Raw genomic sequence first — 27,224 nt, 5'->3', positions numbered from 1 at the left:
ATTATTGTAAAAAAATGATACATGGACCTTGCGGTGCACTGAACGAAAATTCACCATGCATGGCCAAAGGAAGGTGCACAAAGCAATATCCTCGACTTTTAGTATCCAACACAATTACTGGCAATGATGGTTACCCACAATATAGAAGAAGATCTACTGAAGATGGCGATAAAACAGCAATAATAAAGAAGCGTAACGGTACCACCATCGAAGTAGATAACCAGTGGGTTGTTCCATATTCCCCATTATTATCAAAAACATTTAATGCACACATAAACGTTGAATACTGTAACTCCGTAAAGGCAATCAAATACATATGTAAATACGTCAACAAAGGCAGTGACATGGCAGTTTTTTTGGCTTGCAGCCCGAAATCAAAGATATCGACGAAATCGTACAATATCAGGCTGGAAGATACATAAGCAGTAATGAAGCTGTTTGGCGAATTCTTTCATTTAGGATACATGAACGTAGTCCAGCTGTTGTTCACTAAGCGGTACATTTACAGAATGGTCAACGTGTTTATTTCTCGGAAACCAACGTGCAACAAAGAGTCCCGAATCCACCGGATACAAAGTTAACCGGTTTCTTTTCGCTTTGCAAAAATGATTCTTTTGCAAAAAAAAACTGCTGTATACTGAAGTGCCTTCGTATTACACGCGGAATACTAAAAATAAAGTATTTGAACGTCGAAAACAGGGTAAGTCAGCCGACGGCCAACCTACCATCTTCAAAGATACAACGATAGGAAGACTCTACACCGTTCACCCCAATCAACATGAATGCTTCTTTCTATGCCTGCTTTTGGTGAATGTACCCGGTCGGACATCCTTTGAGTATTTGAGAACTGTAAACGGTACTATACATGACACTTACCGTAGTGCATGCCAAGCTCTGAATTAATTGGAGAATGACCAACACTGGGATAACTGCATCAATGACGCGTGCGAAACGTCGACTCCAAGTCAAATTCGTGCATTGTTTGGCATCATTTTAACAACTTGCTCTCCATCAGCTCCTACAGAGTTATGGGAAAAATATAAGTCAAAAATGTCCGAAGATATACTCCATCGAAAACAGTTAGAGACGTCAGATATGACTTTTGATTTTACATGAGAAATTTATAACTACACTTTAGTTATTATAGAAGATTTGTGCGTACGTATGGCAAACAAACCTCTTCAGGATTTGAGAATGCCTTCACCTAACCGTATCGCTGCTGTTTCGACATGTGTAGAATTGGATCGTGAACAAAGTTACAGTACGAGTGATCTATTGTCGTATGTACAAAATAACATTTCCAAGTTAACGTCGGAACAAAAAGACATTTATGATACGATAATGCATTGTGTCGATAACAACGTTGGAGAAATTTTCTTTTTGGATGCGCCAGGAGGTACTGGTAAAACGTTTGTGATAAAACTGATTCTGGCATCAATTCGATCAAAAAATGATATAGCGTTGGCAATTGCGTCGTCCGGAATAGCCGCAACATTGCTGCCTGGTGGAAGAACTGCTCATTCCGCTTTGAAATTGCCTCTGAATTTGCATTCTACAGAAACTCCCACGTGCAATATTTCCAAATCATCTGGGATGGGTAAAGTATTGCAGCAATGCAAACTTATTATTTGGGATGAGTGCAAAATGGCACACAGAAAATCGCTCGAGGCTCTGGATCAATGCTTGAAAGATTTGCGAGGGATGTCGAAACCCTTTGGCAGCACATTAATATTGCTTGCGGGAGATTTCAGGCAAACATTACCTACAATACCTAGATCAACTCCTGCAGACGAAATGAATGCTTGCCTGAAAAATTCTAATTTATGGGCACACGTAAAAACATTAAAATTAACTGCAAATATGCGTGTCCGATTGCAAAACGATGACTCTGGTCAAACATTTTCAGATCAATTGCTGGCAATTGGAAACGGAAAGCTCCCAGTAGACTCAATTTCAGGACGTATACAACTACCTGCTGATTTCTGTAATTTAGTGACGTCCAAAAATGAAGTGATTGAAAAAGTATTTCCGAATATTCTAAACAATTATAAAAATAATAAATGGCTAAGTGAAAGAGCGATTCTTGCACCCAAAAATATAGACGTCCACGAAATCAACAATATTGTTTTGACCAAGATTCGAGACCAGGCAGTCCTTTACAAGTCAGTCGACACAGTTTTGGAACCAAATGAAGCGGTTAATTATCCATCTGAATTTTTAAATTCCGTGGATCTTTCAGGGTTTCCACCACACGTGGTACAACTAAAAATAGGCGTACCAATAATACTTTTAAGAAATATCAACCCACCAAAGCTTTGCAATGGCACGCGACTTGCCGTAAAAAAAAACAATGGAAAACCAAATAGAGGCCACAATCTTGACAGGGCCTTTTGAGGGTGAGGCTGTTCTTATTCCTCGCATTCCCATGATTCCAACGGATCTGCCTTTTCAATTTAAAAGATTGCAATTCCCAATTCGATTCGCATTTGCAATCACCATTAACAAAGCTCAAGGTCAATCATTAGAAAGATGTGGTATAGATCTTAATACTGATTGTTTTTCCCACGGACAATTGTACGTTGCATGTTCGAGGGTCGGTAAACCTGACAATATATTTATATGCAGCGACAATTGGACAGCGAAGAATATTGTATATTCGCAAGTTTTACGCAGTTAATTTGTATTGTATCTATCTATCTATCTATCTATATAAAAATGAGTTGTGTGTATGCATGTTTGTTTGTTTGTAAAAAGAGCGTTTGCATATGACGTCATTATTAGTACATAAGGCTTTGTATATGCACAGACAATGGGAAAGCCAAGAATGTTGTATATTCGCAAGTTTTACGTAGTTTGAAACACATATATAAATCTATCTATATTCACAGGTGGGACACAGGGACACAACTACAATGGCGCGTAACTAATATGGCGCGTAACGACTTACGCGCGCGGGGGGCTTGGGGGGGGGGCACGAAGCGCCCCACCAACTAGGTGTAGGGGTGGCGCGAAGCGCCACCCCAACATAGATTGATTTAAAAGGAAAATAAGAGGCTTAATGCCGGTCAGAATTTAAAATAAGAGCTCTGAGTCACGATGTCCTTCTAAATATCAAAATTCATTAAAATCCGATCACCCACTCGTAAGTTATAAATACCTAATTTTTTCTAATTTTTCCTCTCCCTTTAGCCCCCCAGACGGTCGAATCTGGGAAAACGACTTTATCAAGTCAATTTGTGCAGCTCCCTGACACGCCTGCCAATTTTCATCGTCCTAGCACGTCCAGAAGCACCAAACTCGCCAAATCACTGACCCCTCCCCCCGACGCCCCCAAAGAAAGCGAATCCAGTACGGTTACGTCAATCACGTATCAAGGACATTTGCTTATTCTATCCACCAAGCTTCATCCCGATTCCTCCACTCCAAGTGTTTTCCAAGACTTCCCCCTCCAACCCCCCCCCCCAATGTCAAAAGATCTGGTCGGGATTTAAATAAGAGCTCTGAGACATAAATTCTTTCTAAATATCGAATTTCATTAAGATCCAATCCTATTCGTAACAGAAAAATACACCAATTTTCACGTTTTCCAAGAATTCCGGTTTCACCTTCAAACTTCCCCCAATGTCACAGAATCTGGTCATAATTTAAAATTAGAGCTTTAAAGCACAAGATCCTTCTAAATATCAAATTTCATTAAGATCTGGTCACCCTTTCGTAAGTCACAAATACCTCAATTTTCAAAATTACCCTCCCCCCCCAACTCCACCAAAGAGAGCAGATCTGGTCCGGTTATGTCAGTCACGTATCTTAGACAGGTTTTCATTCTTCCCATCCAGTTTCATCCTGATCTCACCGCTTTAAGAGTTTTCTAAGATTTCCGGTCCCCCCTCAACTGCCCCCCCCCAATTACGCTAGATCCGGTTGAGATTTAAAATAAGAGATCTGAGTTACGAGGTCCTTCTAAATATGAAGTTTCATGAAGATCCGATCACTCCTTCGTAAGTTAAAAATACGTCATTTTTCTAATTTTTCAGAATTAACTCCCCCCCCCCCCCCTAATAGAGCGGATCCGTTCCAATTATGTAAATCACGTATCTAAGACTTTTGCTTATTTTTACCACCAGGTTTCATCCCAATCCCTCCAATCTCCCCCATTTGGGTTGGGGGGTTTTGGGATCCCCCACCCCAAACTCCCCCAATGTCACAAGATCAGGTCGGGATTTAAAATGAGAGCTTTGAGACACGATATCCTTCTAAATATCAAATTTCATTGAGATCCGATCACCCGTTCGTAAGTTAAAAATACCCCTTTTTCTAATTTTTCAGAATTTACCCCCCTCCCAACTACCCCAAAGAGAGCGGATCCGTTCCGGTTATACCTCATTTTTTCCAATTTTCAGAACTAACCCCCCCCCTAACTACCTCAAAGTGAGTGGATCCGTTTCGGTTATGTCAATCATGGATCTAGGACTTGTGCTTATTTTTCCCACCAAGTTTCATCCCGATCCCTCCACTCTAAGTGTTTTCCAAGTTTTAGATTTCGCCCTCCCAATTCCCCCCCCCCAATGTCACCAGATCCGGTCGGGATTTAAAATAAGAGCTCTGAGAAACGATATCCTTCTAAATATCAAATTTCATTGAGATCTGATCCCCCGTTCGTAAGTTAAAATACCTCATTTTTCTAATTTTTCAGAATTATCCCCCCCCCCCAAACTACCCCAAAGAGAGTGGATCCGTTCCAGTTATGTCAATCATGTATCTAGGACTTGTGCTTATTTTTCCCACCAAGTTTCATCCCGATCTCTCCACTCTAAGTGTTTTCCAAGATTTTAGGTTTCCCCCTCCCAACTCCCCCCCCCCAATGTCACCAGATCTGGTTGGGACTTAAAATAACAGCTCTGAGACACGATATCCTTCCAAACATCAAATTTCATTAAGATCTGATCAACCGTTCGTAAGTTAAAAATACTTTAATTTTTCTATTTTTTCCGAATTAACACCCCCCCCCCCCAGATGGTCAAATCGGGAAAACAACTATTTCTAATTTAATCTGGTCCGGTCCCTGATATACCTGCCAAATTTCATCATCCTAGCTTACCTAGAAGTGCCTAAAGTAGCAAAACCGGGACCAACAGACAGAAAGACCGACAGAATTTGCGATTGCTATATGTCACTTGGTTAATACCAAGTGCCACAAAAACATACGTGATAGCATTAAAATGACGTTGTATATAATTAAAACATGTTGTATTCAGGCAATACTTTTCAAAATTAATAGTATTTTAATGTTCCTTCTAGTGAATAAAAGTAAAATTTTGAATAACAGAATTTATATACTACAACGGGGTATCAGGATTTAAAAATGGCTAGGTGGGATTAGACCCAAAATCCGTTGGGAGCCACTGATCTATACCTATTTTTTCGTTAGCCCTAAACAAAGGAATTCTTGTATGGTCAGTAAATGTCAATAAGGATTATTTTCAGTCAAAAGTGAGTATAGCCGCATAAAAAAGAACACAAGTCAGTCAAAAGAAACTAGTATAGTGCACAGTCTAAGCAACACTAAATTCGTATTGGTACGATAGCACCGTACCAATATTGTTGCATACGAGGCAGTAGTAAGGCAGTATAGCTTTAATTGTATATTGTTTTTGGACTTAGAAAGCATTAAAAAGCATTTAGAAAGCAATTAGAAAGCATTTGGGGGACTAAGAAAACATATAGAACCTGTAGAGCCTTATAGAACCTGCTGACAAATCTGAAACAGATGGAAGCCAAAACATATATATGCAACTTTAAGCGACAGAATTTCTGCGAGAGACACAGCAGTAGCTGCCCTTGTATTCCTTGTTGTTATCGATTCAATCTTGTCAGATTTTGAGGAGCGTCTTAAGTTTGTAGACGACTTATCTGCACTTCTGAAAAACGTAGTTAAAAATACAGTCGCAATCCAGCTGTTTGTCCTAATACTCTTCATGGTCTTCATTTCGAGGAGCGTCTTAAGCTCATAGACGATTTGTCTGACTACTCAATTACATAGTTAAAAATGTAAGTAGATTTTGAGGAGCGTTTTAAGATCGTAGAAGACTTGTCTGCGCTTCTGAAGTACGTAGTTGAAAATGCAAGCAGACTTTAAAGAGTGTTTTTTAAGATCGTAGAAGACTTGTCTACACTTCCCAAATACATAGCTGAAAATGTAAGCAGATTTTGAGGAGCGTTTTAAGATCGTAGAAGACTTGTCTGCGCTTCTGAAGTACTTAGTTGAAAATGCAAGCAGACTTTAAGGAGTGTTTTTTAAGATCGTAGAAGACTTGTCTACACTTCCCAAATACATAGCTGAAAATGTAAGCAGATTTTGAGGAGCGTTTTAAGATCGTAGAAGACTTGTCTGCGCTTCTGAAGTACGTAGTTGAAAATGCAAGCAGACTTTAAGGAGTGTTTTTTAAGATCGTAGAAGACTTGTCTACACTTCTCAAATACATAGCTGAAAATGTAAGCAGATTTTGAGGAGCGTTTTAAGATCGTAGAAGACTTGTCTGCGCTTCTGAAGTACGTAGTTGAAAATGCAAGCAGACTTTAAGGAGTGTTTTTTAAGATCGTAGAAGACTTGTCTACACTTCTCAAATACATAGCTGAAAATGTAAGTAGATTTTGAGGAGCGTTTTAAGATCGTAGAAGACTTGTCTGCGCTTCTGAAGTACGTAGTTGAAAATGCAAGCAGACTTTAAGGAGTGTTTTTTTAAGATCGTAGAAGACTTGTCTACACTTCTCAAATACATAGCTGAAAATGTAAGCAGATTTTGAGGAGCGTTTTAAGATCGTAGTAGACTTGTCTACAATTACCTACAAATACAATCTCAATGCAGCAGTTTGTCCTGAGACTCTTCCCAGACCTCATCTACCAGCGTAAATCAAGTACCCTATATGTGAATGAACAGAAATTGAAAGTTATACGATTCAATCAATTCAGGCTAAACATGATAATCTTATGTGTCCCATTACTTACAATTTCTTCTACAACAATACTACGTATAACATTTGCAAGTGATAGCTTATGTAAGCTGCATTTCGACAAATATTGCAAGCTACGGCCACTGCTAAATCAAAAGTTTGTAAAGTTTATGGAGTAAAGTTTCCTCAGATCGCCGGATCCCACCTGCATACAAAACCTGTACCACACCTACCCCTGAGCATTGCTGTCCCCTTTGGGGTCCCCAAACTCAGAACACTGCTTATTTGTCAGCGGAAAAACATTTTCAAAAATGGCAACTAAAAACACACTGGACCCCATTATAGCAACTACGAAGCCGCCCTTGACTTTCTTGAACTTATCCACTTTGTTCGATCAAAGGCAAAATCTAGTTATGAAATCCAAAAAAGTAATATTAGCAATCAAGAAACGCTCTGCTTCTTGTATTAAATAATTGGCCATAATTAAAGGACCATAATTAGCCATAATTAATTAGCCATAATTATTATTTTACAATTATTAATTATTTAATTATTATATGAATATAATAATTCTTATATAATTAAAAGGACGACATATGCCATCTTGGTTGAAAATGAGTTAGGTATGTGTTTTGGGTAAACTCAGCACGTGGAAGTGAATGGAGCAGTCAGAACTGCCCTATCTCGTACCGATACGACGATAAAGACACGTACAGAGCATATGTTTCCCTTGTGACCCTGTTTTTTTAGATTTGATATTATCTTAGAAGCTATAATATGGGGACCTAGCATTTGTCTCCTCGCCATCAAGAAAAAGAAGACATACGCCATTAACTGAATAATTTTGAATTCGTTTGACTTGAATTTAATATATACCCCCGAAAAGAGCATAACAATTGGGTTTGGAATATGTTCCCTTTAGCTCCATTAGCCTCATCCTTCAGAGCAATTACACAAGAAAAACTTTTTTTCCGTTTTTTGGTTGTCCTGAAAAATAATAAAAACTGTGTATATTACCCTTTTGATTATCACAGCCACACTGATCTATTCTTCCACTTTCCACACGGATCAGCCAACTTGGAAGGTATCCAAAAAAAAACTACTACCCGTTAAGTACCGTAAGAACAGATTTGCAAATAGAGGCTACAGAGTCTTCTATAGCCAAACTGTTCTGCTTACTTTGCAAATCTGTTACAATTACTGAATCTTTGACAATTCACTAAATCTACTGCTTCAAAAGCTGGTTAGAATACACCAGGAAAGAACCAGGCAGAGTAAGGTAACAAGAAGACGAATTGTTCTGTGGGTTTTATTTACCATCTACAAAATTCTCCGATTTAATAAAGGCCATGCTCTAGAGAGCATGGTCTACTGCTATCAAAATTTCTTCTTTTTTTAGAGTTTAGATTACTATAGAGCCGAGTCTATCCTTACTTACAGTTCATTACCACGAAGTGTTTGAGAAATCCTACTGCGCTGACTCTAAAATAGCGAGCTTGTAATTTTGAGTTCTTCTACTTGTTTTGTTGTAAAATGAAACGAGCTGGTCGTAGTCGACCTGTCACTATCAGTCACCTGGCTTTGGAAATAACTTCTTCTATACGGTTCGCTTTGGCAAATTTGATTATAAATTATAGAATTATCTTAAAATGCCCGACACGTCTTCTTAGCCCAACTGGGAATTCTCCCTGAATTAAATCAGTTGCATAGCTTGAAAAACAAAATTTTGTGTATTTAAATTTGATTAGTAGATCAACTCCTCCAAGCTTTAACCATATAGCAGCACCTGCATGAGGCGTTCAAGCAGCTACTTAAGAGGGGGGAAGGAGGGGATAACAAAGGAAGATGGATATTACTTCCTACATCCTAGTTTGTCTATAGGTCATTTATAAGTTTACATTGATCCAGGGTAGCTGGAATATGTTACCATACTCTGCCTGGTTCTTGCCATGTCTATTCTAATCTGCTTTTGGAGTAGTAGATTCCTAGATTTAGTAGATTGTAATAGATTCAGAAATTGTAAAAGATTTGCAAACTCCTCCATACCCTATTTCGCTAGTACCTTTAAAAAGGGAGCAGTTTGCGTCTTCTAATTGAATACAAAATTAGCATATAGCTATTTATATAAATAGACCACTTGTCCAGGGATCACTAAAATATATTCAATAGAATAAAAAGTATTTTTATATCAGGAATTTTTATGACATAGTAGATAGTGTTTTGATTAAGGGAGGTTAAGCAGTTAAATTTCAATAGTGATATGAAAATACCGAATAAAAGCGCTTAATTTCAGAATTTTGCAGTTTTAATACTGATTTATTTTATAGTTTGTTAATACAAGTTAGGTTGTTTAATTGCCAAATTTTATAGTTTTGCTTCGGAGTTTTAGCAGCTGTGTCACAGAATCTTGAACTGAAATACTTCTATTTCAGCAAAATACAAAATTTTTCATGGGAATCAAGTCTTTTCTAAAACTTCGAAAATGGGATTTTATTTTATTCAAAAGGAAGTTCTTTTAAATAAGAAATAAAGAGCGTAAATGATGGAAAGCAATTTTATTCCTTGAGCGCACATTGAAAGCGCTCAATAAGACAGTCCTAGAATGAAAGTGCTTAATTTTGGGAATAAGGGCATTTGTTTAAGAAGGCCGAATAAAGATATGAAGTACTTACAACTTTCTAATTCCTGATTCTTCTTTTCTCCTCCATGGGGCGTCTTCCGGTTCATATGGCATGGGTCCTTGAACTGGCAGGTCCTCTCCATTTCCTGCATCTTCTTCAGTATTAGCTCTAAATTAGGGGGGACAATAGGATAATAACAGGAAATAAGCAGCTACAAAAAAAAACACAAAAAAAAACAGGGATAGCCACATACGAATTTTACATATCTCAGCTAAAATGTTAGTAATACGAGATTGAGAGATTCGATCCAGCAGAGTTTAAGATATCTTTAATAACTGTATATACAAATACAATAGTATCTAGTGGAACCTAAATATAGCAGCTAAAGACTACTACAAGACAGGCACGTTCAATAAGATCAGTGAATATCTTGGGCGTAAGTTTGAACACGAGGAGTCTCTGATTCATGACTGATATTCTTGACACAAAATATGTAGACATTTTTGCTATAACAATGTCGTAAAAAAAACAACCTTTAAAGCTTTATAAAACAGCAACAGTAGCGGAGCAACTGGTGTCCCCTGAGGCGGGGTATTTTGAGATAGGACACGTCAATCTCTTTCCTTCTCTTTGTAGAAAAGCTTTCCCTGTTATGGTTAGGCATCCACCGCTGTTTTCCCTATCCTGAAAACCCTGCCTAACATCTTTAGACCGGCTTGGGTAGGCAACACTCGTCCCTCCACTGTGAAGGATATCAGCGGCAAGTGCTTGAGTCTAAAGAACTAATACTAGCGAAAGAAGCTCCTTCATCCCCCTTGGATTGCTCCTTAAGAGTTTTTCTTCCGTCATAGTCAGCGCTTCTTCCGTTTGGTAGAATTGACCCCTCCACCAGTCATGATTTTGTAAGTCGTTACTGACATAAATCCATCTATTCTCGGTGACATATTCCATAAAATACTCTGCCTCGTTTTCTTTTCTTTTTTAGTTACTTTTTAAACAAGAAACCAGAATACTTCTAGAATATTTTATTAGAAAACTTTTAATACAGATAGTATTTTAGAAGGAAGACAATAAGAATCGTCACTTTTCTATTAACCACAGATGTAATTTCACTACAATTTACAAATATGGTGTTACTTAACTACTTTTGTCATTTTTTGACAACTAAGTTTTTGACTACTTTTAATCAGAAAAGCAATGATTGTAACTAAGCTAAGTAATTGATACTCCCTATTTAAGAATTAACGACGCTTCTTGACTACTAAGGTCCCTGCGTCGGCCCTGCAGTGCATTCCTGCAGCCTGATTCGATCTCTGGGTCCCGTATATTGATACTCCCTAGTACACTAATGATTACATCGTTGAATACTGTATTAACATTTGATTGAATACGTCACGAGCGTCATGGCCGACTTTCCCTTTGGCAGAGTGCCAGCCTTATTCCAACAAAACTTAGCTTTACAGCACCTTTGAATAAATTTCAATAAATTTGTAGATAAATTGCAATAAATTTGTTGAATTCTATTTCTATTTCAAAAATTTCAAAAATTTTCTATTTTCATTTTCAAAAAATTCTGAATTTTTTTTCAAAATTTTCCCATTTTTCAAATTTTACATTTTCAAAAAATCTATTTCAAAAATTTCAATAAATTGTAGAAAAATTTGTAGATAAATTTCAATAAATTTGTGACTAGATTTATTCAATAAATTTCAAATAAATTTGTAGGGAAAAATAACACCCCTTCTCCCTATCCACCCCATACACGTTTCCAACCTGGCGGAATGGAGCAGTGGCACTATAAGTTTGAATGAAAGTGTCATAGTTCATTGTAACTGTTGTTCGTTTTAACACTTTCTCATCACGCGAGTCAGCGTGACGAATAATTTAGTTTTGCTGTACTAAAATGTCTTATTTTCATACAAAAACATACAATTCTCTATCTATACATCTACTCAGCACAAATACAACCATATTACACCAATATTTCCTTAAAACACACACCATCTTGAATTATTTGAGTTGAATCAATTGAAAGCAGCTAAAGAAAATTTAGCGATTCAGCGTGATTTTTTCAGCTGATTAAATCAAGTACACACTTAATGGTTTATTTAAAACTATGCCACTTTTAAATTAAAATGTATTTCGTAAAAACATGACCTTTTTTTTAGTTTCAGCTTTATCTAAAGGCATATACATTTTCCTGCAATCTGTTGCATCAAAAAATGAAATGATTGGGAATTCATTCATAAATCAATCAGTTTTTCCTGGGTCGACCGTTAACTCGACGGTTAATATTTTGTTAATATCAAAGGCAGGTTAGACCTTTTGTTTCTAAAAAATGTTTATTAATTCTTTAGTATTGAGATTTTGATAATAAAAGTTTTAAATTTGCACCAAGCTAAATTTTGCTTTAATGTTTTCTTATATGCAAATCGATCCTGTAAAGCTAGGATTCATACTGATGTTCGGTAGAACATAACGAATTAAAACACTAAAAATGGTCAAAGCCCCAAGCAGTATTCAAAATCTTCTTAATGGATGGCTCCTTGGTTGATGGGTACACAGGATTACTGGGAGGGGGGCTTTGGGACTGGGGCTTTGGGACTGGATTCACACAAAAATCTTGACATTTCCAACGATTTTCCTTATGTTTTTATGAATGTTCAATACATCCAGCATGATTTTTTTTAACATCTATACCCCCACCTCCTTATAACATCATGTGTTATTGCTTAGTCCTTGGGTCGAATCTGCCTTCATATAAAAATGTTACACATTTGGTCAAACCTTAATAGGTATATTTTAATTATTCTCTAGGCATACACTGGGAGAGAGAAAGGGAGGTTGAAGTATACATACGAAGCTATTGCTTCCTGTGGTTTCGGTCTGTATTTTTCCAGTTCATCTTCAAGCTCTTGTACTTTAACTTTCAAGTCATTTCGCTCTTGAAGAAGATCCTTTAGCTCAGCTACGGTGAATCGAGGTCTTCCAGGATCATCTAAGTCGTAGACCACTTTGTTTCTTAGATCAGGGACGAACATCGACTAGAAAAAGAAAGGAATGATAAAAGCGAGCTGATACACAAAAAAAAAATGAATATTGGCTAACGAATTCAGGAAAAATAGGAGAATTTTAAAGATATGAAAATCAGCACCCGAATATCTCGGATTTATGTCAAACTAGCAAAAAAACTGGTTTCTCAATTGAAAATAAAGACCAATTTACAACTTAAAATGGAGAACACCTATCTCCTATATATAAGAAAGGCTCCTTTTCACTACTCCTTCTCTCCCTCTCTACGCATATTCCACGGTAATATATGTCAAAACAGGCACGTAACAAGGATTGTTTGAGTTATTTCGAATCTTTGCTCAAGTTTCATCAAGTTTAGTCTTACCCATCAAAAGTTACGAGCCTGAGAAAATTTGCCTTATTTTAGAAAACAGGGGAAAACACCCCCTAAAAGTCATAGAATCTGAACGAATATCACACCATCAGGTTCAGCGTATCAGAGAACCCTAAATGTGGAATTTTGTATTTTTTGTATTAATTTTGTATTTTACTTCCATTGCTATCCACATTCATGAATCATTTTCATATTATATTCGATATCCAACACACCATTAACTCTTTTACGATCAGATATACGTCTAATGGCCTTAACGGTTCAATGAGCCCGTTCACGAAGACAATAAACCATCGACAAATGCAAAACAACAGTAAAATACATTAAAGACTATATATAGAACCATCGGTTGGGGGAGGGGGATCTTTGCGAGCGAAAAGATTATTACATTCGGAAAGAGCATAAAAAAGCACCGAGTAGCGTATTCACCTTTTCCCTGCGTCAATAGTGGAATCATATTTATATTTACCTATACTAGTTGCAAATCCCGTCAGACGGCAGGTTCAAACAAGAAAAAACCATTTCGTATGCCCTTTCGTGAGGGTTGGATAAATATTTTTCCGCCCCCGACACATTTTTCCCCTTCCCCCCAATAATATAAAGAAGAAAATTATAATATATATCAGTCAATACTGATTGTGTTATTTCTAAGTATAAAAATACAAGACTTTTTTTTAGTTGGTGACGTGAACGACCTTAAGGTGGATACAATTTCCCCCTCACTTAAAGTTAAGCAAATACTTAAAATACCAACTACTAGGGTAAAAACATCTCTAAATGTCATTCTAATTCATATACATAATTTTTACAGTCCTCCCTCAGCTTTGCCTCCATCAGATGGGAGTTATCATCTTTTCCTCCTCTTGTCCCCCTCTTCAAGTTTTAAGCATACATTCTCAGTAACTTATGGCTCTTACCGCCGTCCAAATTTCTGGCCTTCTTCCTTTTGGAACGTGGCTGAATACTGAATATTGGTCCAATATTTACAATTTGCATAATCTTGATTTAAAAATTGCTACTTTCCATAAAAAGCAAAATAATAAATATCTAATTTCTTTCCCAGAAAAAAAGATTTAAAAAGCGCCCCGGTAACAAACCCTTCATTAATCGATCCATAAAAGTGCTAATAAGAAAAAAATTGAATTCCAGAAATGGTTAATTGGATGAAGCCAATAAACTGTAAAAAAAAAAAAAAAAAAAAAAAAAAAAAAAAAAAAAAAAAAAAAAAAAAAAAAAAAAAAAAAAAAAAAAAAAGGAAATATGTAAACCTGCTCGATCCTACTACAAAAATAAGGTCGAATAATTGTTTACTAATAAACCAAAAAATTGGTATTACGAGGTAAAAAAGTTGCGTGGTAAAGCTAGTTGAGTCTTGACTAGCTTAATTTCAACCTACCCAAATCCCCTCAGGTTACTGCTAATAATCTTAACAGGATCCTAGCTTCCATCGTCCAGAACCTTCTGGCATTGTCTTATCAATTTTAAACAGATTATCTATCACCTTCTTTTTATTCTATCTCACCATCTAAGGTCCCATTTTTGGGTATACCATTTCCTCTTATTAGCGCTTTCAGTGACTTCCTTTCAAAGCCCTTGTCTGTTCTTTTCAATGAGATTGGCCAATTTTTGGTGAGTTTTTTGTGAAGCCCTCTCCCAAAAAATACCCCCCTTATCACATAGATCACAGGTAGTGCAATACCAGAATCATTATTTTTGTTCCCTTACTGGACACAATTGAGTATCCCAAGCTACCCTCCTAGTTTCCCTCCTTTTTTCAGTTATGATTAATAACTTCGCTAAAGAATTTCCTGACAGACGGAAATTCCTTACATAGAAATTTGTAGAAATCTATATATATAAAAATAAGTTGTCTATGTGTGTGTGTGTGTGTCGAGTGACGTCAAGTTTGTGTGTCGACTGACGTCATGTTTACCGGGACACCGGAAGACAAATGACGACCGGGACACAAATGACGACCGGGACACAGGGAAACAACAACAACGGGGACGCCGGGGGGCACAGGGGGATATATAAATGACGACGGGGACACAGGGAATGTTCGATTAGCAATCACAATCAACAAAGGTCAAGGGCAATCATTAGAATAATAAGGTATAGATCTGAATACAGATTGTTTTTCCCATGGACAATTATATGTTGCATGTTCAAGAGTCGGTAAACCTGACAATCTATTTATATGCACAGACAATGGGACAGCGAAGAATGTTGTATATTCGCAAATTTTACGTAGTTAAAAATATATTTATATCTATCTATATTCACCGGTGGGACACAGGGACACAACTACAATGGCGTGTAACCAATATGGCGCGTAACGACTTACGCGCGCGGGGAATACGGATTGTTTTTCCCGTGGACAATTATATGTTGGATGTTCAAGAGTCAGTAAACCTGACAATCTATTTATATGCAACATATATATATATATATATATAAATATATATATATATATATATATATATATATATATATATATATATATATATATATATATATATATATATATATATATATATATATATATGTATATATATATATATATATATATATATATATATATATATATATATATATATATATATATATATATATATATATATATATATATATATATATATATATATATATATATTCACAGGTGGGACACAGGGACACAACTACAATGGCGCGTAACTAATATGGCGCATAACGACTTACGCGCGCGGGGGGGCTTGGGGGGCGCGAAGCGCCCCACCAACTAGGTGTTGGGGTGGCGCGAAGCGCCACCCCAACAGCTAGTTAAATATAAATTTCCTGCTATAGAAATTTAATAAGCAACCCTATGAGCATCCTCAATAACATTGCAGACGATGCCTCGAACTTAGATATGAGATTAACCCCTCCAAAAAAAAACAATAATGCCCATATGTTTCCTTAAAATCATACCACGTTTTGTCAACCCTATCCCCCAAGAAATTTCTGTGCCATCCTTTAGATTATTTGGCGTTTTTCAGTATTATTATCTACTGATCTACTTAATTAATTTAGTCTATTCAATCTATTAGTCTATTTAGTTTTGTTTTCTGTAGTTTTTATTTTATTCAAATTTTCTTTTCATCTCCTTTTTGCTCTTCTCTCTTTGAGTAAGTGATTTATTTAATTTTTTTCTTCTCTGAGTAAGTGACTCGTTTATTTTCCCCCTTCTTTACAAGCCAAAGAGCCTTTGGGGGAATAGTAAAATGTAATATTGTATGAGTGTCTCGTGATGAATAAATCTTATCTTAGTTCTGAAACTCATGGTGACACAAACACCATCTCTAACCACTATAGAAACGGCAGTCGTGTTAACACGAAATTGTTAACACTCGTTAACAATTGTTAACACTCGTTAACAACGTGTTAACACTCTAACCACTATAGAAACGGCAGTCGTGTTAACACGAAATTGTTAACACTCGTTAACAATTGTTAACACTCGTTAACAACGTGTTAACACTCTAACCACTATAGAAACGGCAGTCGTGTTAACACGAAATTGTTAACACTCGTTAACAATTGTTAACACTCGTTAACAACGTGTTAACACTCCAACCACTATAGAAACGGCAGTCGTGTTAGCACGAAATTGTTAACACTCGTTAACAACGTGTTAACACTCTAACCACTATAGAAACGGCAGTCGTGTTAACACGAAATTGTTAACACTCGTTAACAATTGTTAACACTCGTTAACAACGTGTTAACACTCTAACCACTATAGAAACGGCAGTCGTGTTAACACGAAATTGTTAACACTCGTTAACAATTGTTAACACTCGTTAACAACGTGTTAACACTCTAACCACTATAGAAACGGCAGTCGTGTTAGCACGAAATTGTTAACACTCGTTAACAACGTGTTAACACTCTAACCACTATAGAAACGGCAGTCGTGTTAGCACGAAATTGTTAACACTCGTTAACAACGTGTTAACACTCTAACCACTATAGAAACGGCAGTCGTGTTAGCACGAAATTGTTAACACTCGTTAACAACGTGTTAACACTCTAACCACTATAGAAACGGCAGTCGTGTTAGCACGAAATTGTTAACACTCGTTAACAATTGTTAACACTCGTTAACAACGTGTTAACACTCTAACCACTATAGAAACGGCAGTCGTGTTAGCACGAAATTCATGAAAAAAGCCTATTGATTAAGGACAATTCTATGAAAAAAAAAAATGGAGACACTTTGTTTCAGAAAAACGTCCAGAATCTTCAGTTGACAATGCTGCATTTCGCAGATTTTTCTAAATTAAACAAAGGTTATTGCCAAACATTAAATCCTTAGAAAAACTGGAAAAACAATGAAAGAAAAGAAGAAAAAGGTTCTCCCCATGCAAAATATGTTAACTGTGATTATTCTGCCTATTATGAAGTAAGAATTGTTTTCTTAACATATTTCCTTATATGAAGGGACTTATCTAAGCTTATTCCATTACAACTAAATCACTATGAAGTAGGTATTTCAGTAAAAATATCTCGGAACAAATTGTTGTGGCTTACCTGTGGTTGCTGCATATCCTCAACCTCTTTAGCTGCTAAGGTCAACTGCTTCTTCAATGCAGTAATAACACGGGACTGGTCCTGAATTTGCGCTTGTAACTCAGCTCTGTCATCAAGTAAACTGCGGATCTGTAATATTAATTACATATATTGAAATCAGTCGTCTAAGGATACTACATATTTTAAATAACACTATTTTAGGCAATCTACATTCGTCTTTTCTTGGTGTGCAGAATAAATCTCATATAAAGAATATAAACTATATTTTTGAAGACTATTGGTTTTTTTTGCTTTACGTTTAAAGGTAAATTCTTTGGTACATTCGTACTTATGTTAATTTTATGGGATCGAAGAAGTTTTTAGGGTACTTGTGTATTATAGCAACCACACTCAAGAAGTGAAGTTAGGTTAATCCTAAAGAAATATACCTAAATACTCCAGAGTTCCCTTTCCGCATCCGGGAAAGAGCTTCGTAAAAGCTCCAAAGTTCTCTTTCCGCATACAGGACCAGACGGAATACAGCTTCAGAATTTCCTTTCTCATTCAGGGCAGAGTCTAGAAAAAAAGATCCAGAGTTCTCTTTTTCTACGTCCAGTGTGGAGTTTGATAAAATATCCAGAGTTCTCTTTCCGCATCCAGGACGGAGATTGGAAAAGCTCCAGAATTCTCTTTTTCATCCAGGGCGGAGCCTAGCAAAAAATCCAGAGTTCTCTTTTTTTGCGTCCAGGGTGGAGCTTAGTAATAGCTCCAGAGTTCTCATTTTCTGCTTCAAGGGTGGAGCTTAGCAAAAGCTCCAAGTTCTCTTTTTTCTGCGTCCAGAGTGGAGTTTAGCAAAATATCCAGAGTTCTCTTTCCGCATTCAGGACAGAGATTAGAAAAGGCTCCAGAGTTGTCTATTTGCATTCAGGACGGAGCCTAGCAAAAGATCCAAAGTTCTCTTTTCCTGCGTCCAGGGTAGAGCTTAGCAAAAGCTCTGGAGTTTTCTTTTTCTGCGTCTAGGGTGGAGTTTAGCAAAATATCCAGACTTCTCTTTCAGCATTCAGGACAGAGATTGGAAAAAGCTCCAGAGTTGTCTTTTTGCATCCAGTTCTCTTTTCTGCAAGAAAAAGAGAGTTCTCTTTTTCTGCGTCCAGGGTGAAAATTGGCAAAAACTTCAGAGCTCTTTTTCCACATCAAGGAGAGGGCTTGGAAAAAGCTCCAAGGTTCTCTTTTTGCATCCAGGATGTAACCCAAATATTTGGTCAAAAGTCCGCGATAACACAAAAATATAATACATTGTAAAAGAACAATGCTACATCGTCAAAACAATTAGTGGTTGTCCCTTGCTTCAACGGCTGCTATTTAAGCTCCATTGAGTGTCTATATCAGTAAATTGGCAGGATTAATAAATTTTGAAATTCCTTGGAAGTCAGTCAATAAATTTGCAAGACTAGTAAAAGTCAGAAAAAAAGAATACTTAAGATATTATTACGTGGTCTTTCTGACTTGTTCTTTTATTTATATCATTTTGGAATTAATTGCTTCTTCGGACATAATGACTCTTAAGAGCCTAGCGCTTATAAATGCTCAGCTCGTGGTACAATACCTAACGGCAGTGCTGATATCCGTTTCATGGACCTTCAGGACGTGCAATGTAGAGGTTGGGGGCCAACCATCCTATGCTACCATAGACCCTTCCTTTATACCTTCCCCAGATTTTTCCAGTTACCCATTTAGAGCTGGGTAGAAATTTTAGCTACATACGTACACACAGGGTTGACACTTTTTCTGACAATTTCGAATTTGCACTAGATAAAGACACATAGCAACAGCCATCTAAGTATTTGTCAGTATTTGCCGCAAAATTTTACAAATAAAATAAAAAATAAATAATCCGTAAGTCAAACAGTTAAGACATTTAGAATAAGGGCAACAGTAAGGAGAAACGTCTTACTTCACGGTAGGAGTATTAACAACCCAAAAGCACTTTTAGGCCATGGGTATGTTCCCAAGAAATTTTAGTTTTTTTGTCATTTTTCACACATATTTCGTATGCTCCCCTTTATCACTCTCTATCTCTCTTTATTTCTCACTTTATTACTTGTCTCTCTCTTATAGATTGATCATCCCTCTGTTCCTACATTAAAACTGAAGAAACAAAAACTTACCCCTTGTATATCATGCATATTATCTAATCCATATTCTTCCTTTTTTTGCTGTTATTATAGGATAGTTTTCTATGTTTTTATTTCTAAATTCCAGCAGAACCATTTCATAGAAGTAGTCATACTTAATTATCCTATTATTATTGTTCTAAGTTGAAGATAAAATTGCTTTCCATTTTGCAGAAGATAAGCTTAAAGTAGAAAAGGAAATAAATACAAACCTTAATTTTACAGGCATGATAAAAGAAAGACTTTGAAAGAGTTATGGATTATTTAAAAGAGAATTAGATGAAGATCCGATAAAAAGAGGGAAACATGGATATATAGCAAAAAAAAACAATTAAACAAATTGAATAACAGAAGTAGAATCCAAAAAAGGGAAGAATTGGTTCTTATATTTAAACTACAATATCCCTGCAATTGAATGAGGACATACACTTACGTACTTTCCTAAAATCGATAAAATAAAAAAAAAAACAGGACTTGGTTTTTTTATATATACATTCAATGAGGGGCAAGGGCCATAACTAGAAATTCGATATTACAACTATTTCCCCACATCTTTCAATTCCATATTTTCTAAAATTACATCCCCACTCCTCTCCTTTTAATCTCAAGGGATAGGCTTAGGGCAAGTGTCATAACGAGAAACTCAAGATTACAAGATTTCAAGGTTCCTTTACTTTCTCAATTCGAATTTCTGATATTTTTAAGTTACACCTCCACCTCTATCCTCTCAATCCTAACTGAATGAAATTAGCCCTATAATTTTACGTATTTATCGTGAAAGTTTCCTACTTATTTCGTTTTCACCCCCAGCCCCTCCCTTTATAAAAAAACCTGCTTAAGTTACTGCGCGAACGTTAATTTTCTTAAATCACTACTAGACTAAAAGCTCGAGATATTATTGTCAATCTCAATTAGAATGCGTTTTACTCACCTCCTTCAACAATTTCACCAGCATAAACTTTTGCATAAAAAATTCCAAAAAGTACCAACTTCATTGCTTGTCATTTATGTAAACAGAAACTATTTATGTAAACAGAAGACAAAATTCTATTTGGAAAAAGCAGAAATATTTAAAAATCTTAAGAGTCCAATGAGATATAAAAAAAGAGCATTAGGGTGGAATTCAGGCATAACTAGTTGCCTGAGATAGTTTAAATTTGTTTCTATGAGCCCAACAAGATGAATATTATGACAAACTATACATATCAGCCAGTCTAGCATGGTCGGTTTAGAGGGGTTTATATAAAGTTTAGGTCAGCTTAGAGGGGTTTATATAAGATATTTCTATTTCGAAATAATGCCAACCGAAACATTTTCGGTCGAAAGATCATCTACTTAAAAAAGAGCCTACCGAAATTAAAAAAAAAATTACTAAAAGTAAGGAGCGACATTAAAACTTAAAACGAACAGAAATTACTCCGTGTATGGAAAAGGCTGTTCCCTACTCAACGCCCCGCTCTTTACGCTGAAGTTTTTTACTGTTTTAAAAAGTAGAGTTAAAAGAAAGAGTCAAGCGAAATAGTTTAGCGTAAAGAGCGGGGCACTGAGGAGGGGGCAACCCCTTTCATATACGGAATAATTTCTGTTCGTTTTAAGTTTTAATGTCGCTACTTACTTTCAGTTAAAAAAAACTTTTTTTATTGTATTGTATCAGATTACCGACGCTTCTTGACTACTAAGGTCCCTGCGTTGGCCCTGCAGTGCATTGCTGCAGCATGATTCGATCTCTGGGTCCCCTATTACCAAGCTAAGGTCAAACCCACTGCGCCAACACAGGACAAACTTTTTTTATTATTTAATTTCTGAACGTTTTTAAATTAAAAAAAGAGCATACCAGCCAGTCTTACATGGTCAATTTGGACGGGTTTATATAACAACTATTTCTGTTTCGATATAATGCCAACCGAAACATTGTCGGTTGAGAGATCGGTTGATGTGACGTCTTTGACCCCCATTATTTACTCATTCTGAAAGAAATCTATAGCCCTGGTGTTGTTTCCTGAAAATTACTGTTCCAAATTTTTGATTATTTAATATTATACACACTTCTAATAGACTTAAATTATACTGAATGTCACGTGCTGACTTGCCAACAAGAATAATATGGCTAGCAATAAAAAACAAGCATTAGAATTACAAGAAAATTATTCGGTTGCCCAAGTTTTAACACGGCTTCGACGAGAACCCCTCTACTAAGTTTCACCAGAAGCACCACTGATATTTAAAATAACATACAAATAAAAAAATAAAATAATATGAATATATTTACTAAGTTTTCTAAGTTTACTAAGTTTACTAAGTTTCACCAGAAGCACCACTGATATTTAAAATAACATACAAATAAAAAAATAAAATAATATGAATATATTTACTAAGTTTTCTAAGTTTACTAAGTTTACTACGTTTCACCAGAAGCACCACTGATATTTAAAATAACATACAAATAAAAAAATAAAATAATATGAATATATTTACTAAGTTTTCTAAGTTTACTAAGTTTCACCAGAAGCACCACTGATATTTAAAATAACATACAAATAAAAAAATAAAATAATATGAATATATTTACTAAGTTTTCTAAGTTTACTAAGTTTACTAAGTTTACTAAGTTTCACCAGAAGCACCACTGATATTTAAAATAACATACAAATAAAAAAATAAAATAATATGAATATATTTACTAAGTTTTCTAAGTTTACTAAGTTTACTAAGTTTCACCAGAAGCACCACTGATATTTAAAATAACATACAAAAAAAAATAAAATAATATGAATATATTTACTAAGTTTTCTAAGTTTACTAAGTTTACTAAGTTTCACCAGAAGCACCACTGATATTTAAAATAACATACAAATAAAAAAATAAAATAATATGAATATATTTACTAAGTTTTCTAAGTTTACTAAGTTTACTAAGTTTCACCAGAAGCACCACTGATATTTAAAATAACATACAAATAAAAAAATAAAATAATATGAATATATTTACTAAGTTTTCTAAGTTTACTAAGTTTACTAAGTTTCACCAGAAGCACCACTGATATTTAAAATAACATACAAATAAAAAAATAAAATAATATGAATATATTTATTAAGTTTTCTAAGTTTACTAAGTTTCACCAGAAGCACCACAGATATTTAAAATAACATACAAATAAAAAAATAAAATAATATGAATATATTTACTAAGTTTTCTAAGTTTACTAAGTTTACTAAGTTTCACCAGAAGCACCACTGATATTTAAAATAACATACAAATAAAAAAATAAAATAATATGAATATATTTATTAAGTTTTCTAAGTTTACTAAGTTTCACCAGAAGCACCACTGATATTTAAAATAACATACAAATAAAAAAATAAAATAATATGAATATATTTACATATGTAAAATACTAATAACATATATAGAATAATAAAACAAAATAACTTTTGTTTCTGTATATTTTCTCATTAACTTTTGCAAAAGAAATTCATGGCGATTTGTTGAATGATTTTTCTCAACGACTGCCTTTGCTTGATTTTTCCGTTGAAAGAGATCGAATTCCAAATGTGGAATTTAACACCGGATGAACAGTAACCCTATCAGAGAGGACTTAACCATACAGTAACCGAAAAGAAAAAATCGTTTTAGATTGATGTCTTATTAATAGAATAACAATATCAAGTATGAATACTAATGTCAAATATGAAAATGAAATAAAAAATTAAATTCAGTAACTGAAAATATCAAATCATTTTAGATTCATGTCTTACTACTAGAATTTGAATACAATGCTAATGTTAAGATAAAGCTGTTATTGTGAGCCTTAAAATCAAATTATATCCAGAAAACAACAAAGAAACTTGTACTTGCAATAAAATTGACCTAGTGTGGGGGAAGAGGGTAGATTCAACAGGACAGGGAAGGGGTTAAAGTAGATTTTTAAGGAGTTTAGTTACTCTATCCAATATTTCCTATTTTTTGAATTGGAATCAAATGGCAAATAAATACGAATACTCATGGAAGAATAAATGACGTTGACCGTAACTTTACGTTACTTAAAGTTACGTAACGTAACTTTACGTAAATTTCACGTAACGTAACTTTACCTAAATTTTGTGCCAATTTTACCATTTGAAGTCACAACCACGGTTCCTCCTTTTACCAGGTATTACGAATATTTATAGGCGTTATTTGTTCAAATGGGTTCATTTTCTCATCAACACACGAGAAATTCAAGGCAATTCTTTCTTTCTTTTTTCTCTCGAAAAGTTATAGAGCCGTTTATTAGAAATGCAACCCAAATCTAAGACTACTCACCACATATGACCAGTGCAAGTCCGTTGATGGCGTAAAAGTCCGTTGATTTTCAATTAAAATCAAGTAGTTGTGGGCACCAGGCCATGGCTAATTTTAGAAAAAGCCAAGACAGATAGTCCGATTGAGTGAGAGGCGAATCTGGCATAAGCCCTTACTAGGATTGTATAAAAATGATTTCCGCTCATTTGAAAATAGATAAGTCTAACTATCATCTGTCCATGCTTCATTCATAGGGCAGAACTAAGGTAGATAGTCATAGAACTAAGATAGTCATAGAACCTATAGTTTTTCAAGTGTTTGGTTAAATGGTACGGGTAAATGGCGGGAGTAAATGTGCCTCTCTTATTGGACCAATACTTGTTGTTTAGCTTTTAGAAAGGCACACCCGCCTAGAGTCTCAGGCATGTTGACCAAGAATTTAAAATTGACATAGGACCGTTAGATTGCCTTGAATGAGAGGTAAAGAAGGCACGCCTACCTGTGGTCTTAGGCAGGTTGACCAAGAAAAGACCCCTCTCTTTGATACCATGTATTGTTATATGTTCAAGGTATACATTAAATCTCCCCCCCCCCAAAAAAAACAGCTCAAAGTGCAACTCGGAAGTCATAATTAGAGTCCAGTGGTAGAAAGACTGAAATAGTTGCAACATCTTTAGCTTCAAGACGGTACAACTAGGGTTGTCATCCCCTAATGATTTAACTATTTGAAAACCAGGATTGAAAAAAATTAAAGAAAGATCCATCATCGAACACCTACAAATACAGTTGCTTAATATACAGTAAAAACTCACCCTGTATTATTTACATAGCTCTATTTTGCAACGAAGTTCGCAACGTTAATTGCAACTTACATAACATTATTTTGCAACGAGAGTGTCTAGTTTTACACTAATGAGGCTCTTTAGCATTCCCTCTGATTTTACTTTCAAGTTTTTCATAGTTCCATGCAAAAACAGCGGGCGTAAATAGAAGTCAATTTTTATTAGCCTTCCAGTCTTTCTATTTTTACGATCTAATCTAAAATAATCTAAAAGTAATTGTCTTACAATATAAAAATAATAAAAAATAATCTAAATAACCAAAAAAAACATCTAAAACAATAAAAAGAGTAAAAATAAACTAAAAATATGTAAAAATAATCAGCAGCTTTCTCATAAATGCACGTCAATTTGTATTAGCCTTCAGTCTTTCTATTTTTACGATCTAATCTAAAATAATCTAAAAGTAATTGTCTAACAATCTAAAAATAATAAAAACAATAATCTAAATATTAAAAAAAAAACTAAAAAAATTAAAAAACTAGTAAAAATAATCTAAATATACGTAAAAATAATTTGCAAAAAATCTAAAAGAAATGATTTAGTCTAAAAATAATCTTTACCTGGGCAGCAGCTTGCTTTTGCCTTTTTCTTATTTCCTTAACAGTTTCGCCTAAGCGATCGTTTCTCCCTTTGATGGTTTCAAGTTCCACTGTTTTCATCGCCAAATCTTTCTCTTTGCTTCTGATTTGATCACGCTGCTTATCCACCAGCTCACGGAGTCGATTGTATTTAGCTATAACACTTTCCAGCTCATCTTCGGCCGTATCTAAAGCATAATCAACGTATGATCAATCCGTAGCTTCAAACAGGCCGAAACAAAGGAGAAGATTACCCCCTAACTCAATATTGGTACAAAGAACCCCAACACAACAGTTAAGAAATGTTCTCGCAGAAAAAAGTGTTTTCATTTCGTTTTTTTTTAAACCCTCCACTCATAGGAAAGCCCCCCGCCCACAAATCTCCTAAGTTTCCCAACAATCTACCAATAAATTTACCTATGTCGCTAACTCCAAACTAGTCACCAATCTTCAGCTCTGGAAAAAATTGCATGATGTTACCCAGAGGGCACCTGAAGCCAAAAACTACTCGATACAACCGTAAATTTAACTAAAACGGTGACAAAAATCATGTTATTTTTGCTAAATATACACCTTTTGCTTAGGGCTAGGAGATCAAGTTGAAAAATTCTTGAATTCTTTTTGTTATGGGTATGTGGACTCCAAATTCCGTTATGGGGGCGAGGACTCCAAATTCTGTGCTGGAAACAAAGGGGTAAAAATCTATTTCTCAGGTCTTGACAAAAATTATACGCAACTGATTTTCTTTTTAACTTTCTATACAATCTATATATTTACCATTATAAATTTTTCATTATAATGGGTCATGGAGTAGACCCATAAACCGGTAGGTGAACGGGTAGCATCTCTTACGGCTTCCAACAAACTTGATGGAAATACTCAGTTCAATTATTTGCTATAATCATTTAAACGTTATAGTTACATACTTTCACTGTTAAATCATTATTCTTGCAAAATTATACCGTTCATCAAATAGGGTGTTTTAATCCTAAAGTTAAAAAAATGATTATATTAAAGCGGAAATATTCCAGTTCTGAAATATTTTAATAACAGGGAATATTCCATAATATTAACACTAAAGCCCAAACACTAGAGTCGAATATCTGTCAAGTTTCCTGACGATATACGTAAAACGGGCTATTACACACCCTCTACAATATTGTTTTTTTTTCTGTTTTTTCAAGAAGTTTATAGTGCTTTTATCAGACCAATTCGAGAAATGTTTCAATTTTGACCTCATAATATAGACCAGAAAGTAGAAAAAACATCTATGTAGATATTTTTTTATTTTGATCCAGAAAAGAGACATAAAATTTTTTTAACATTTTTGAAAAAAAATCAAGGTTATTTTTATTGAATTTATTGATATTGAATTTGATAATTATATTTTATTGATATTGAAGAGTATACTTTTTTTCTATTGAATGGTATCTCTAGTTTAATTTCGCGTTGAAGCACAAGGTAATATAAGCGTAAAAAAATTTTACACGGCATATTGACACAGGGCATATATGCATTAAAGTCGCAAAATGAATACATTAAAACTAGAAATCGTTCATAATAAAAACTAAGAAATAAAAAGTCATTTTTATTGAATTCATGGATATGATCATCGATATGATCAATCAACTTGCTCAGTTTCGTTTCTTTTAATTTTTAGCCTAAGTTTGAGCTTTGTCGACCTATTGGCTGTATCAGCTGAACGGTCTTAATAAACGTTGTTTCATTTACATTATCTTGACGCTTCAGTTTCAAATAAGAAATAAACCTTAAAATAAAATAGTTTAAACAATTTAGCTTAAAATAAAGATTAAATTATTATTTTAGTTTATAACATAAGATAA

At 35.0% G+C, this 27,224-nt stretch overlaps 1 protein-coding gene across 2 annotated transcripts in view; it reads right to left on the bottom strand.

Annotated features, from left to right (window-relative positions):
* LOC136034074 (RILP-like protein homolog) overlaps positions 1-27,224 on the bottom strand; it is a 67,713-nt gene that overhangs the window by 16,638 nt on the left and 23,851 nt on the right. For both annotated transcript variants that reach the window (XM_065715194.1, XM_065715193.1), the window contains exons 5-8: positions 25,363-25,568; positions 17,527-17,655; positions 12,432-12,616; positions 9,624-9,740 (exon numbers count right to left, since the gene is read on the bottom strand). In XM_065715194.1, the coding sequence (XP_065571266.1) occupies positions 9,624-9,740; positions 12,432-12,616; positions 17,527-17,655; positions 25,363-25,568 (637 nt within the window). The remainder of the gene's footprint in view (positions 1-9,623; positions 9,741-12,431; positions 12,617-17,526; positions 17,656-25,362; positions 25,569-27,224) is intronic.

The sequence above is a fragment of the Artemia franciscana genome, chromosome 12 (genome assembly GCF_032884065.1).
Source record: "Artemia franciscana chromosome 12, ASM3288406v1, whole genome shotgun sequence".
NCBI lineage: Eukaryota > Metazoa > Arthropoda > Branchiopoda > Anostraca > Artemiidae > Artemia > Artemia franciscana.
Note: the sequence above shows the minus strand (reverse complement) of the source record. Positions and strands in the feature narration are given on the sequence as shown.